The sequence below is a fragment of the Denticeps clupeoides genome, chromosome 18, assembly GCF_900700375.1.
Source record: "Denticeps clupeoides chromosome 18, fDenClu1.1, whole genome shotgun sequence".
In the NCBI taxonomy this organism is placed as follows: Eukaryota; Metazoa; Chordata; class Actinopteri; order Clupeiformes; family Denticipitidae; genus Denticeps; species Denticeps clupeoides.
The window spans coordinates 8044208-8058267 of NC_041724.1; the positions used below are offsets into that span (position 1 = coordinate 8044208).

General features: G+C 43.9%; 1 protein-coding gene across 4 annotated transcripts in view; it reads right to left on the reverse strand.

The window, feature by feature from the left end:
* Positions 1-13623, reverse strand: part of fam13b (family with sequence similarity 13 member B) — a 36444-nt gene extending 22821 nt beyond the window's left edge. Inside the window, exons 1-6 of one of the 4 annotated variants that reach the window (XM_028959784.1) lie at positions 13384-13623; positions 6996-7157; positions 6021-6200; positions 3822-4034; positions 3562-3742; positions 3131-3275 (exon numbers count right to left, since the gene is read on the reverse strand). In XM_028959784.1, the coding sequence (XP_028815617.1) occupies positions 3131-3275; positions 3562-3742; positions 3822-4034; positions 6021-6171 (690 nt within the window). In that variant the 5' untranslated portion in view covers positions 6172-6200; positions 6996-7157; positions 13384-13623. Of the gene's footprint in view, positions 1-3130; positions 3276-3561; positions 3743-3821; positions 4035-6020; positions 6201-6995; positions 7158-7659; positions 11308-13383 lie in introns of those variants that run through there. The other 3 variants (XM_028959783.1, XM_028959785.1, XM_028959786.1) reach the window with 3 other exon arrangements.
* Positions 13624-14060: the final 437 nt, after the last annotated feature.

A 14060-nucleotide genomic window follows, 5' to 3' on the forward strand; every position in this document is an offset into this window, starting at 1 on the left:
GCCATCCGTGTCTAATTAGCACCTCAGCGCGGGCCGGCTAAACCAGTTGGGGTTTTTTTTGTCATTTAGAAAGAGATGGAAAATTACAGCAAACCGGACGTATAGAAGAAGCTGGTTTCTCAGGCAACTGTTACACTATGGTGCTCCTCAATAACAACCAGAGTGTAGCCATAACGACAGTATTCACCCAACACAGCCAGCACGCCCGGAATGTGCTGGTTACAGGCGTTACAAAATGTTGGGAAAGCAAAAAACATACTATTATTAGTTATAATTGGACTTTTGTAAAAAGTCACAATCATATTTAAAAAAACATTATTCATTTGCAAATCACAGAGAAAGTAAAATGCTGCCACCCTGGCCAGACCAGACACTTCAGAATTTCAAAGCTACAAGCATACACATTATCGTGCCAGAAGAACCTCACCTCTGACATTCTCAAAGGGTTTTAATATGGGATGAATAGACATATGCCAGAACTACAGATGGGCGTCTCCTAACCAGGTTTAAGACGTTTTTTTTTTTTTTTTGCCCAGATCATGTATAAAGTCTCTACAAAATTTCATTTTTATTATAAACCAGTCTAAATAATCACACACGAGATCTCAACAGCTCTCAAAAATAGCTCTGATACACTACAATTCCCCCACCCCCACTTCCTTTTAGTCACATTCCCCTTTCTGCCAGTTATACCATCATGTTACCTATGAAATTACATTTTCTCTGGTAAAATGTGTTAATGTTGACTAACTGGCAAATGGCTAATGTCCAGCTGGCTTCCTTATTCAAATTTATTTTGGGTGTGAATCATAGGAGGACCGTTTGCACAGGGTAACAATGATATCAAGATGAAAAAGCTGATATTTACTGTAAGTAGGGAAAAACATTCCTGTTATATTATAGTCTGGATATTATACCGGAAATAGAAGCGAAGTGAGGTGATTGTCATTATGATACACAGCAAGCACAGCACAAGGTGACACAACGAAAGGTGTCCATTGCATTTAATGCATCACCCTTGGTGAGAAGTGGGCAGCCATGACAGGTGCCCGGGGAGCAGTGTGTGGGTGAAACACCCAGCAGTATTTGGCTGAAACACCCACTGCCACAAATGCAGAGTGGTAGAACAGATGGACAGCTGATTCGGGGAAGTACCCACTAGAGCAAAGAGGAAAGAAAAAAAAGTACCGAGTGAGAGGCTCTCGAGATTTATGTGGGTGTCAATTACACATTTACGAGCTGACAACTGTGGCATCAGGACATGGTCACCTGACCTGCAGGACATCCCACTGTCCTCCGGCTGTCCTCCTCCGTCTATAAAATGTGCCATGTCAGTCTTCCAAACCTCTGGGTCTTACCCTTGACACTTGTTCTGGCTCTACACCATGAACTCTGGCTCTACACCATGGCTCTACACCATGAATTTTTTTTCCCTCTTCAATCTGGAACTGCTGCAATTATACAGTATTTACGCTCCTTCGGCAATCTGACATGCATAAGACCGGTTCACTCTAACCACCGATAATATGACCAATCATTGGTCACGCAGGGGAAAAGAAAGTCCCCACACAAGCTGCATAGAACAATTTTTACATGTTAAACTTGACTATTTATGGGCTTTTACGGTTTTATTGAAGGTGTACAGTCTGAGAATATGCACTGCACGTGATAATGAAAAGAGTAAATCATTCTGCTCTTGAAGACTTTACTCCCTTTTTCCTTTCCCAGGATATTACAGTGACTGGCCTCTTGTCAGCCTGAGCCCAAGGCGAGTCTGCCTAATTCCCCTTGAAGGACGGTTTTGAAAATAAGACGTCCCCAGGGACAGGTGTCACTTCCCAGCTTATGTCATGCTGTTATGTAAGAGCCCGAACTCAGGAATTCTCTTTTCAGAAAAGAGCTTCCGGAATGTTTTTATTTTTCCTTCTTGCCACTTTTCTCCCCTCCTTCTCCTCCATTAAGCTACTCAGTCACACCGAAAGAGATCAGAAAGTCACATGGGAAGACTTTGCAGCTTATCATTGTCCATTTCCTATAACACAGCAAGACTGTTTGACTCAAAACTCTAATGCAGCTTTAGTACACAGCAAACATGACGGTGATCTGTGCCTTGTCCTGAGGTTGTTTGCCTGGGCGGTTCACTGTCAATTGGTAAAAGTCATAATAACCAGGCGGCATCGTGGTCAAATACAAAACTCAAACATGTAAAAAAAACCACTCGGACCAGAATTCCCTGTAACACTACAAAATCAGCCTAAACACATTAATCCATTGCAGCAAATGCTGCTTGTTATAACCCTCCTCCTCAGAAGGTTATAACGAGAATCAAAGGAACTCTGAGTCGGATAAGAGGAATAAAACAAACAAATCCAACAAAACATGATTTAGGGAAGTTTGAGCAACAAATAGAAAAGCAGCTTTTATAGCATTGTGGCTGCCATTTAAGATCCCTTTAGTGGAATATAGAAATAAATGTAATGGGATCAGTGATTATAATAACAAAAAAAGGATATTTCTAGAATGTTACTTATAAAGATAACCATAACAATATATTAATTGTTAAGAAAAATAATGTAACTTTTTTTTTTTAAATAGATGATATGATGAACATCAACAAGTATCTTTTTTTTTGTGGTTTAGCCGTGTTCATGAGAATTTTTTGACACGTTGGTTGTAAGGTAACCAGCATGATTATAATTTCATTCAGTCCCTGGTGCAGTGGGTTAAGAACTGTGCAATCCTGCAAAGCCTATTTTCTGCTGCTACTCGGTTCGACTTTAATTCTAACCCCGACATTTTTCCATTTTATTCCATTAGACAGTTACATTTCGCTTCTTAGCACACTTGGAAGAGCTTTTGAGCCACATCAGTCTCCATCCCAGTGAGAATTATCTAGCAATTAAGACTAATGACGCAGGTTGCAAGGTTGTTTTGTCCCTGGTTCTGTTTGCGAGCGAAGTCAACGTATGTGCTTGCGTCAATCCTGTTGCATAAATCAATGTCAGAGCACGCTTTTTTAAAACCATCAATGAGTACTATCGGTCATTTGACTTACAAATGACCATCGTGCATCAGTACTCATTCAAAGAGGATGTATGTAAGAGGAAGAAGACACCCTTGTCCCCCATACCTGTTCGTTAATGGAACTGTAGTCGTTGGTGGTCGAGATGTCATCCTCCTCCGAGTCAAAGATCTCCTCCTGGTTGTCCAGGAGCTCGGCCAGGATGCGGCCAATTGATTCCTGCTCCTTCTGGTCCTCCACGTACGTGTCCAGGCTGCAGCAGAAGCGACGGCAGAAGCAGGGTCATTTCAAAACTGCAGTCACAGCTGAAGGTGACCCCACCTCCCCCCAACAATTATTGGCCGGTTACCGGCGCTACTTAATACCAGAACAGATACTAATCTATATTGCCGCATGGTGCTGTGGCCTGCTGGGCGTGTTATAGAGTAACTGAACGTAATCCAGCCACTCATATTAAAGAGTAAACCGGCCGCAGGCAGTGGCTTAGAACCCAGTAAAAGATTCCATGGAAAAAAAAAAAAAAGAGGAAGATGTCGTACTGGAAAATGTCAGGGCCGAAGACGGCGGCGAGCGCACCGGTACTCCAGCTCTCCTCCTGCAGGGTGGCCACGTTGGCCAGGAAGCGGCACAGGAAACGCAGCAGGTTGTAGTTCACTGGGGGCATCTGCTGCAGGTAGTACTTCATGTTTCTGGACAGTTCCTCTTCGCTGTTGTCCTCTGCTGGATCAGAAATATGAAACGATGAGTTGCGAAGAAGGTGTGATGGAAAGGAAGCTCAGGACAAGATGGAAAAACCCACCTTGGTAGAGGCGCAACACATGAGTCTGTAGGCTTGGGGGGATTACAGGCTGGGGAAGCTCCTGCAGAAAGAGGCGCAAGAGGCAGACGGCCGATGCCAGGTCCGCCTCCTTCTCCAGATCCACCTCCTCACCATTGTCGTAGCGCTGCCGCAGCCACTCCACGCGCTCCGCGTTCCCGTTCACCTGGAACAGGCCCTCCATGTCCAGTCCCCCTGCAGAAGAGCAGGAAGGTCAGGGTCCTGCTCGTGCTAGTTAATAATGAGAGTTGCTAAAACCAGGTTCTTGATTTCCAAGATGAAAAATAATAAATAAAGTATTCATGATTAGGGTGATTAAAATAATTCATTATTAGAGTGATTCATTATTTTTATGCCTTTTGGCAAAAAACTGTTCAGTAAAGATATGGCAAGTCAAGGTCACTGCAGGGATAAGTGAGAGGAATGATATCAGCCTGGTGCGCCCTGTTCCACAAGCGATAATGAAGACGGCCAGCCCTGCTGTCAGCAACAATAAGTAATTATGCTTAAAAAATTATAAAAATAAAAATTTTGTATAAAGCAGAGCAGAATTTTGACTGCACTGATGGTCACAGTTATCTCGAGTGAAATTAAAAGGAAAGGTCCTGGGTATTTGTGCCTTGAACTTGAAATTCTCTCAAGGTGTTTCTCAAGGACAGAATGTACGTGATGTCACAGTGATCTTGACCACTGTCAATCAAAAAAAAACAAAAAAAACAATGAGAATTGACTTCACCCCTCCTGTAAGGTAGTACAGCAGTACAAGTAAAGCCTATTGAACTTTGACCTTTGACTGTACAACTGGCAGGTGCGGAGGCGAGCACGGCGGTTTAAAGCAGCTGGATGGTGGAGAGGTGCTGTGCTGTGAACGCAGGAGCCGTTTTCAACTGAGCTGCCAGAAATCCCTCCCCCCACCACACACACACACACACACACACACACCAGTTCACTTCCAAACACTCGTGATCCACTTGTATACACAAGGAAGTTCCTCTTTGGGGAGCAAAAGAAAGGAAGCTTTTTTTTAATTCTTTTTCTGAACTCATGGCAAACTCTTTCTTGATGTATGTCACGATGTATGAAGTGACGGGGTCACTGTGCGCAAACTGCACCCACCACACCCACTGAGACACCAGCACCTTTCAAACAAATAGAGCACGGTGCCGTGACACAGCAAGATTTCATCATGGCCCTTTACAAGACCATAAGATGTGAGTCAGCAGATTTTAAAGGCTTTTCACTGTCTAGTTAAAAATCCCTAAATTTCAAACAGCAGAAAGAGTTATCGGAGGGACGGGGGTGTTTACACACTCGACGTGCCTGACCCTCCCCTCCCTCCATTCCCAGGGTGGAGCAAAACGCTCCACTCCCTCTTTTACTTTATTTAAGAAAGGAAGCACGTTACTGCCCACCCTCTCTGATGCAGAGATTGACTTGTAAAGATTGTAAAGGCCGACTTATCAGAGCATCTCTACAAAAGATGTTTTTGTTCCCTTCATGTCACCACAAGGCCACAGTGTCCTTGGCAAAGCATCACTGGATTTCTTACCCTCCCCACAACAAAGCCATGCAATAAAACATAATTTAATGGCATTTCATATAAAAAAAAAACATTTTATAGATAACGATACATTTAAAGATAAAGATAAAAAAAGTATAAAAAAATGTCTTTATTCCTGGAACATGGCTTAGGGCGGTTTTTGACAGAGGTTAAGGATGAAGCTGTTGATGTATTCAGATCATCCGACTGACCCAGTCGCTACTACCACCGTGTTCCTGATCACCACTTAATCTCCCTGAATGAACCCGGAATTAGTCAAGAGAAGGGCTGAGAGGGTCATGTTCGAATTAAGAGGTCTGTGTGACATGAGTGCTGCATTTACTTTAAGCGTTGTAGATATTTACCATAGATATTTCGCCGTTTTTATTAATGAAAGCATACAGAACAATAATTAAACAGGGAAAAAAAGCTGAGACCTCATTCAAGATTGGGACACAGTATTTGGTTTCTGGGATATCAGTAATATCAAAAAGTATGCAGATTTTGACTTATGTTAAAACAGCAGCTAAACACTGATAAAGCTTGATTTATCTATATTACCAAATATCTGACCTGCTGATTCATTACAACTGTGAGCTTGCACCCCCAAAGTCATAGGGGGGGCAGGCGGGTGAACTCACCATGCTCCTCTATGTAGTCCACGATGTGCTTGACCAGCAGGGGAACCTCGTGTCCAGGCTGGCCACTTTGCTGCACTCGCTCCAGGGGGATCCCGAACACCCTGGCTGTGCTGAGGGAGTCGCCGGGGGAAGGAGAAAGGCTTTTTCTCATTGCTTCCACAGCCGGGCTGTTTCACTCGTCTTTCAAAGTGACACAGGGGGAGAAAGCAATAAGGGCGACGGACGGGAAAAAGAGGACAAGCACACATCTTGGATGGGGCTGCAAAAAAAACAAATATCTCTGAAGATGCCCAAGTGGCTGACCCCTCCACGTCCGCCAGTCTTATCTGAGGAGTGGGTAAGGTAAGAAGAGACGCTCACAGTCACGTGGGAGGCGGGGCCAGACGACCAGGCATGTCAGTAATGCTAACTAGAGCAGGTGCCACCACACTAGAGCATGCTAGCTCTTAAAAAAACACACCTGCCATGAAAACACACACAGACACAGAGTGGATCAGTTAAACCACTCGAACAGCAGCACCCCAAAGCCTGGACTGCCAAAGCATGTGACCTCCATCTGTTATCTGCGAAACAAGCCCAGTGCCAGCGTTGTCAGAATCTTGGCAAAAATGACTGGAATCGGCCATTATACCCTGGTTGAGCAATAAAACTTGCACGCTACCATAACTCCAAAATATGGCTGAGACAACATTATCAGCTGACGGAGCTTATTTGCTACATCACTCTTCTGCAAAGTAACACAGTTAGTTTGTGTACAAGTTCTGTTTGCCTGGCAAAATAACTCAAATCTAAATCTAATTCAACCACAGTTTCAATCTGGCATTCTGGGAGGACTTGTGAGAGTGCAAATATCTGTTGACAATGCGATAACAACACGGTAATATCTGCAAGGTAAGATCATAGGCATTGCTCCGCAGCCGTGTGGCACTTCAACTTGGGTTGACTGTCATCAAAAGCAGAGATTCTGTAACTCACCTTTTATCACTTCAAATACCCAGAAGTCCACTTTATCCTCTGCTCCACTCACTCGCAGTGAATCGAAAGGTCATCTATGGCTGCTTCAGGTTATGGCAAAAGATGAGCCTGTAGTTCCTCATTGACGGACCGCAAATCCCCTTGAGGACTTCAGCAGCTGAACTGGATGGAAGATAAATCGAGAGAGGAGACTGTGAATGAGGTTACGTCTCCATTAGCCACACTGGCAAACAAGTCTGGCGGCGGTGACCTCAACCCCCCCAGCCTGACCTCGTCAGCTGATCTAATGGTCTGGAAATTAAAGACAAACAGGATTGGAACTGTCGTGCACTTGAGCTCATTCAAAACTAGACATTAACGCACATTTTATGTTGATTCCAATTCATTGGCATCACAACCAGGCAACACATACAAGCTTTTAAAAATACAATTTAAAAATTTTAACAGTGTTGCATAGCGACGGGAGAAAAAATGGTCAATTAACCCATTCATTATTGCCAACCTATTATGATTAGTAGTAATCTTCCACTGTAAAGTGGATGCATCACTGTAAAAAAAAAAAAATCCCACATAAGACTGCAAAATTCAAGAGGGGTGAAGACAAAGATGATGCACAGTACAAATCGCACCATGCTGGTAACTACCAAGCTACGCTCTCACTTACCAACTATTACGATCATTATGGAATGCTGAAAATGTGTCCATTTGTCATCTGATGGGTGCAAAAGGGGGCTGGTGTTGATCTTGACATTTAACACCCTGTCATCCTGCTTTTGGATAGGATTTTTCCATAAAAAAAAAAAAATCCAGTGTTCTGGGAACGCTCAGAAGTGCGTGCAGTTTGACCTACACTTCACCGCTGTATATATAGAACCTGCTCCTCCTTCAGGAAGTGCTCATCAGCCGCAGTGTTATATAACCCATGGCCTACATTCAATAACTTCTAACACAGCACGGGAGGGAAACTTGGCCGAGTCTTCATTCTCATTTAGATCAATTAGCTTTTCTTCGCTCGTAGCAGTCAGGCATAATTTTATAAAACATTGTTTTGCGATTAGATTGCAAAACCTTATTGAACTGCTCTAGCCAAGATCTTCACTATTACACAGTTATAGCAAAAATAAGAACTAGAAAAAGTGACTCATATTGTAGCGAGATATTAGTTTCTTATCCTTCACATGACACTCGATGGCCCTTCTTTTGAGGAGAGCCTGTGGGACCGGTCTCTCTCCAGGGGCCAAAGTCTCCAAAAGCTCTTAAAAATTGTAAGTGGCCCACCATGAAAGGTTAAACAACACACACAGAGAGGGGACAAAGCCGTGATCTTTCACAGCGAGGATTATTAAAAGAAGTGTCAAGAAGTCACTTCAAAGTTACTAAAATGATCTGAGAGGGGCTCAGATCGGGATGCCTCGTGCCGCATGTTTCCCAGAGCTCTGATTAATTAATGACGGGATCTCTTCAGGGGCCAGTCCTCGAAGCAGCAGCTTATTTAACTTGAGGCAGGTCGTGGAGATAGGAGTCCTGGTGTTCCCTGATGGTTTCGGGAGTATTGTACGAACGTGGAGAAACGCCACTAAACTGGGTCAGGCTATCATATATAGGCTATTATTATGTAACGTGTGAGATGAAGAGACCTGATAACATTTACTGTGTGGATGACTCAGACGTTAGGATAAGTGCGGGTAGCCTTAAAGAAATATATCAGTAAAACTCAACCTTATTGGTTCTGTCACATTCTGCAGCATAACGTCAACTTCAACGTTAAGCCACGCATGGCACCGTGATCAACAGAAAATGGCAACCCAGGTCCAGGTCACGTATACTCTATTCTTTGTACTCTATGTAACGTGTAGTGTGCGGACATCCTTAAAAATATATCAGTAAAGATAAGATCCGCTTTATTAGTCCCACAAGTGGGACATTTAAACCCCAACCTTATATGTTCTGTCATATGTACTGGGTGACTGATCAGCATGCACGACACAAGGTATTTTCAAATCCATCTGGATCTCCCATTTCAGTGAATTATTGAGGCCAATGTTACAACAAATCACCTTTGTGCATCTTAATTAGGACTCATGGTTGCATGGATTAGGATTGGCTAAGGCCCCAAAATGTAACCAACCACAACAGGCAAACAACATATGAGAGCATTGCAATTACAAAAGAGAGAAAGAAAGCTGGGCTGTTGTCTGTGGTTTACCAAAGTTTCACCCAGGATGTCATTTTTTTAGAGCAGTTTTATTTCAACATATTGAATCACTCAGTGATGGAAATACTGTGGGTTATTTAGCACAAAGCGAGCAAAGACAAAACAGAAAATCAAGCAACTGTGGTCAACAGCATCACGAAAATGCAGCACTTTTAAAAAGATGCCTGAGCTTGTGGACTGCTGCATGGGGCTGGGTAGCAAAATTCTGCACCACCGTGGCACCAACATGCCAACAAGTATGCAAGTGCATGATTTCATCACCAACCATAAATTCATGTTAATCCACGCTTTTACACTGTTATTAACACTGTTGCAGAAAACAGCAATTCAGGTCAATGTCACATCTACTGTATTCTTTGTACTTTTACTCAGTGTGCAGTATCCAGCATTATAATAAGTGTTTACATGTTAAATCAAATCCCCATGGGCCACGGACAAGAGTTCCCATGGACAAGATTTTCCTACAAAAGAATTCTCATAATACAAATAAATGAATAGAGCAGTGGTTCGCCTAGCTGTTAAGGAAATGGACCCGTGATCGTAAGGTTGTGGGTTTAAATCCCGAACCGCAAAGGTGCCACCGAGCAAGTTACCGTCCCCACACACTGCACCCCGCGTTCATGGGTGATGGGTTGAAAGCCGAGGAGTCATTTCTTTGTGTTTCACAATGACCAAAAAAAACTGGAAACAATGGCTAATTTCTGACAAATTATTAAATCGTTTAAAGCATAAAGCATAACTAAAGCATTACCAGTTCTTTTTGGCATCCTTGTAAATGTATTCTCCTTAATGGATCACGCCATACTTCCTCCAAAACGTCACTAACAAAACCCAGCCATACTTATATTAAACACTTCCTCGCGGTCCCCATCCATGCTGGCTCACATGAAGGACACAACAATCCCACAGATAAAGCGCTGAGCTGGTGCAGGAAACAGTTGTTAATGTACTGAGCTGACGAACAACGCTAACCTTAATCAAGTGGAGGCCATATGGTCCTCCAACTGTTTCCAGCCGTTCAGTCTGCTCCACAAGACAGAAGAGAGACCTGCAAATCTGTCACTCAAGGGGAGGCTCTCGCATCCAAGCCAAGTGACGACAGAGAGCCCTTCGAGGACAGCTGGTGGAAACTGTAATCTAAACGGGACACATTCAGCATATTTTAAAGGGCAGGACGGCGAGCAGCAAGCCGCTGCCCCGAGAAGCTGGGTTATTCTAACACTCGCCTCTGTTTTGGAAAGCCCGGGAGGAGAGCGCTTCATGCTGGTGTGAACGCATCGTTTTTCCCCCGAGCGTTTCGGACGCCCCTTGCTCGCCTCGCAGGGGGACGCACCGGAATGGGTATTGCTTGGCCTCCGAGCGTCAGAAAACAGGAGGCTTTCACAAACAAGCCCGAGCTGTAGGACCGGAGCATTCCATGACTTCACTGGCCTTTTCATGCCATCCTCACCAAGGAGATGAAAACAATGGCGCTCTGTATTTTAACTCTCGACTGAATACGGAGACATGAAGGCCAGCGTTGCTAATTAACTTCTGGACAGGCGGCAGAGCAATAGAAGTGAGCAAAAGTTCTAACAAGAGATAAGCAGGGGAGATCTGGCACTTTTACAACATAAAATAAACCAATTCCAGATAAACTGAGCTATAAAAAGAGAGATTTGCAAGATTCTACGAAGAAAATTAGATGCAATAAATATAGAGGATGTTTTAAACCAACCTAGCAGTCTCTCTGAGGAACCGTGGAACAAATCCAGTATTGGAAATAATTGGACTATTAATACATTAAACTTGAACTAAAGAAAGGCTTTTGGATTTTTTTTACAAAACCAGAAAGGAGGGAAATTTCTGGATTTCAACCTTTGCAACGTTTTCGAATAGTTGCACATTACAAATGAAACCTGAAACTAGGTGCATTAGTCTCTGATGCTTCGAAGACCTGGGCACTGGATTTACAGGTTTCAACCCTGCATGCATGGCTGACCAATGCTGCAGTCTGCCATTCATTTTCAGTAATAATTAACTCCTGGCAAACATGCAAGTACATTTCATAACTTGACAAATTACCCAAATGACCTACAGTCCAAAAAAAATTATATAGATTTACATTTATGCCATTTATCAGACGCCCTTATCCAGAGCGACTTACAATCAGTATTAACAGGGACAATCCCCCCCTGGAGCAACTTAGGGTTAAGTGTCTTGCTCAGGGACACAATGGTAAGCGGGATTTGAACCCGGGTCTTCTGGTTCATAGGCAAGTGTGTTACCCACTAGGCCACAACCACCCATCGATATATAAGCACATTCATACAGATTCCCAGTTTAACTTGTAAATAAATTCTCCTTAATGGTTCATGAATTTTGGAGCATATTGAGAAGTTCTGGTGATGCCATACGTCCTCCAGCTCTGTAAAGCTGTCGTAACAGCGTTGCAACTGTATATACTTACTGATCGCTGAGGATGAGACCAATAAATTAATGCAGTGATATATTGTGATACGTTATCAATGTGTTGGTATGTGTCATTTTCTGCATGTATTCTGCATGCCAATAATAAAGCCAAAGCAATTAACTCAAAGCGTTTATCATCGTACAGTAATGTTAAAACGCCGTACAGTACCATGCAAAGGTTTTAGTCAGTGGTGAAACGAATTAAAATGTATCTTCCCAACCGTAGCTCTGAAAGTGTCAAAATCAGAAATAATGATTTAAAAGCGAAAGCGACAATCTAGTAGATATCTAGCGATGTGCAAAAAAGAACCGTGGGTTGGTCCACAGACCAACGCTGTATTTCTGCTCAGAGACACACAATGTCATTGTTTTGTGGAAAATATGGAAATGCTACTAATAAAGGGTTTTGATTACACTTCAGGTAATTATTATTTACCCAACTTTCACACATACCTGACACGTTGCATAGATGTACAACGATGCAAGGCTGCTTAACAAATAAATGGATGTGTTGTTCGAGGCCGGGATCCGGATAAAAGAACCGAACTGAGTAGCAACTACGTTCGCAGAAATTAAATTGATTAAATCTAAGGTGGTATGATTATTTTTTACAAAAACGCTATGCACGTAAAGCACGTAATTTTCATTTAGTAAACAGATTTTTGGTTTGTGGGGAGGTGGTGTAAACGCGCCCGTCTTCGGGAACTTTCTAGAAAACGGACCCATCCACTTCGGAACAGGGAGCGACCGCCGCCGAATTGTTCAGCGTGAATTCTGCACAGTGCCGTCGGAGGAGGACAAAAAAAAAAAAAAAAAGTCGAACCCCCTCACTAATACGGTTATTTATTTATCGCGATCATTAATGTCCCTTTCGCGGCGCCCTCCCCCCTCGGCCGCGCTGTCACCACTCGTCGCGGCGGGAAGGTTCGCAGCGTGACGCAAGGAAACGAAACCAAAGTGCAACTGCCCGAAATGGATGACAGCGGGGCGGTTTCGGAGACAGAGAGACGGCGTCGGGGCGGCTAACCTGAGGAGGCTAAAGCCGACCAAAATGGCATTACTAGCCGCTGGTCGGGAACTGTGCGCGTACCGGTGGACGATATGATGACGGGGGGTTCCCGGGCGACGGAGACTCAACTGGTTATACGTCAGACGAAGTTTTTATTCGTGGAAAAACGTGAATGTTACAACAAAATAAGTGAAACGTCGGCGCCTCTTCCTCCCTGCATATCTCCAGTGTCCTGGAAAAACTAGCTTAGTTAGCCGCCTAGACGGTGTTGCCAGATCTCGTCGCAGAAACACGCAGCCGTCGACTTTTCTTTTGGTCTCCCAAAAATGTAGTCCTTCTGCACACACGCTAGATGACATTCGAGGTGCACGGGGAAGGATGAAAATTCGTTTGTTAAAGTGCGCTTTGTCAAGCCGAGCGTGTGTACATTCTTTTATCTCAGTATACAGAAGCATCGCAACGCGTTTTTTCTTGCTCATATTTACCCCCTTGTCGAACATCGTTACCGAGTTGATAAAAGTCCAGCGCCCTGGTCAGCGGCGGAATTTATTTCCGGGAAACTCGCAAGCGCAAAAACTCGCGTCTACACTTGACAGATAACCAGCGAGTGGCTTAACGGGCGACTTCGTTGAGAAAAGGAGACCAGAAGAAGCGAACTTGGCAACCGTGCCGATAGCATCGGGCTAATGGAATAAAGCAAACAGGACACCTACCAGGTCAAACCCAGCGAGAAGCAGGGGCTACGAACGGTCGCCGCGGCTCCTTCTCCACGCCTTTCCCGACGAGCTAATCGCGATCGAAGGCCGAATGGTGTCTGGAGGACGCCGGCGCTGCGCGCATGTCAGTACGTGGCGATAATCGGTGGGCTCCCCGTTTGCAGAAGATCAACAGAAGCGTTTTTTGGAGGCTCGACGCGAGAGAGCATCACACCCACAGCTGCCAGGACCAGTCTCCGCCCTCCGCTTCTCTCTCTCTCTCTCTCTCGCTCTCTCTCTCTCTCGCTCTCCCCGTTTCTGCTCCCTACCGCCCCCTACAGAACAGCGCTGTCCTGCAACTAACTTTGCATTGCGTTAATGGAGGCGCCATAGCAAGCGCATCATCATATGACGTCACTACGGCATTAATACCTTAATGCATGCGTCCTGTTAAGTAATATATAGTAAAAAAAAAAACTATATATTATATAGTACCTTGCAATAGTCATAGGCACCATTACAGAATAGCGGAAACAAAAACAGTTTTTCTAAACTGCAAGCGTTTTATTTGTTAACATGACACTAAAACCATGTCAAATAACCACAGTTACAATATTTATTTCATATTTAGCCCAAAATCACAACCAGTAATTTTCAAGGGGCTTTTACAATTCAGGAGTTGTTTGAAGAGAGAC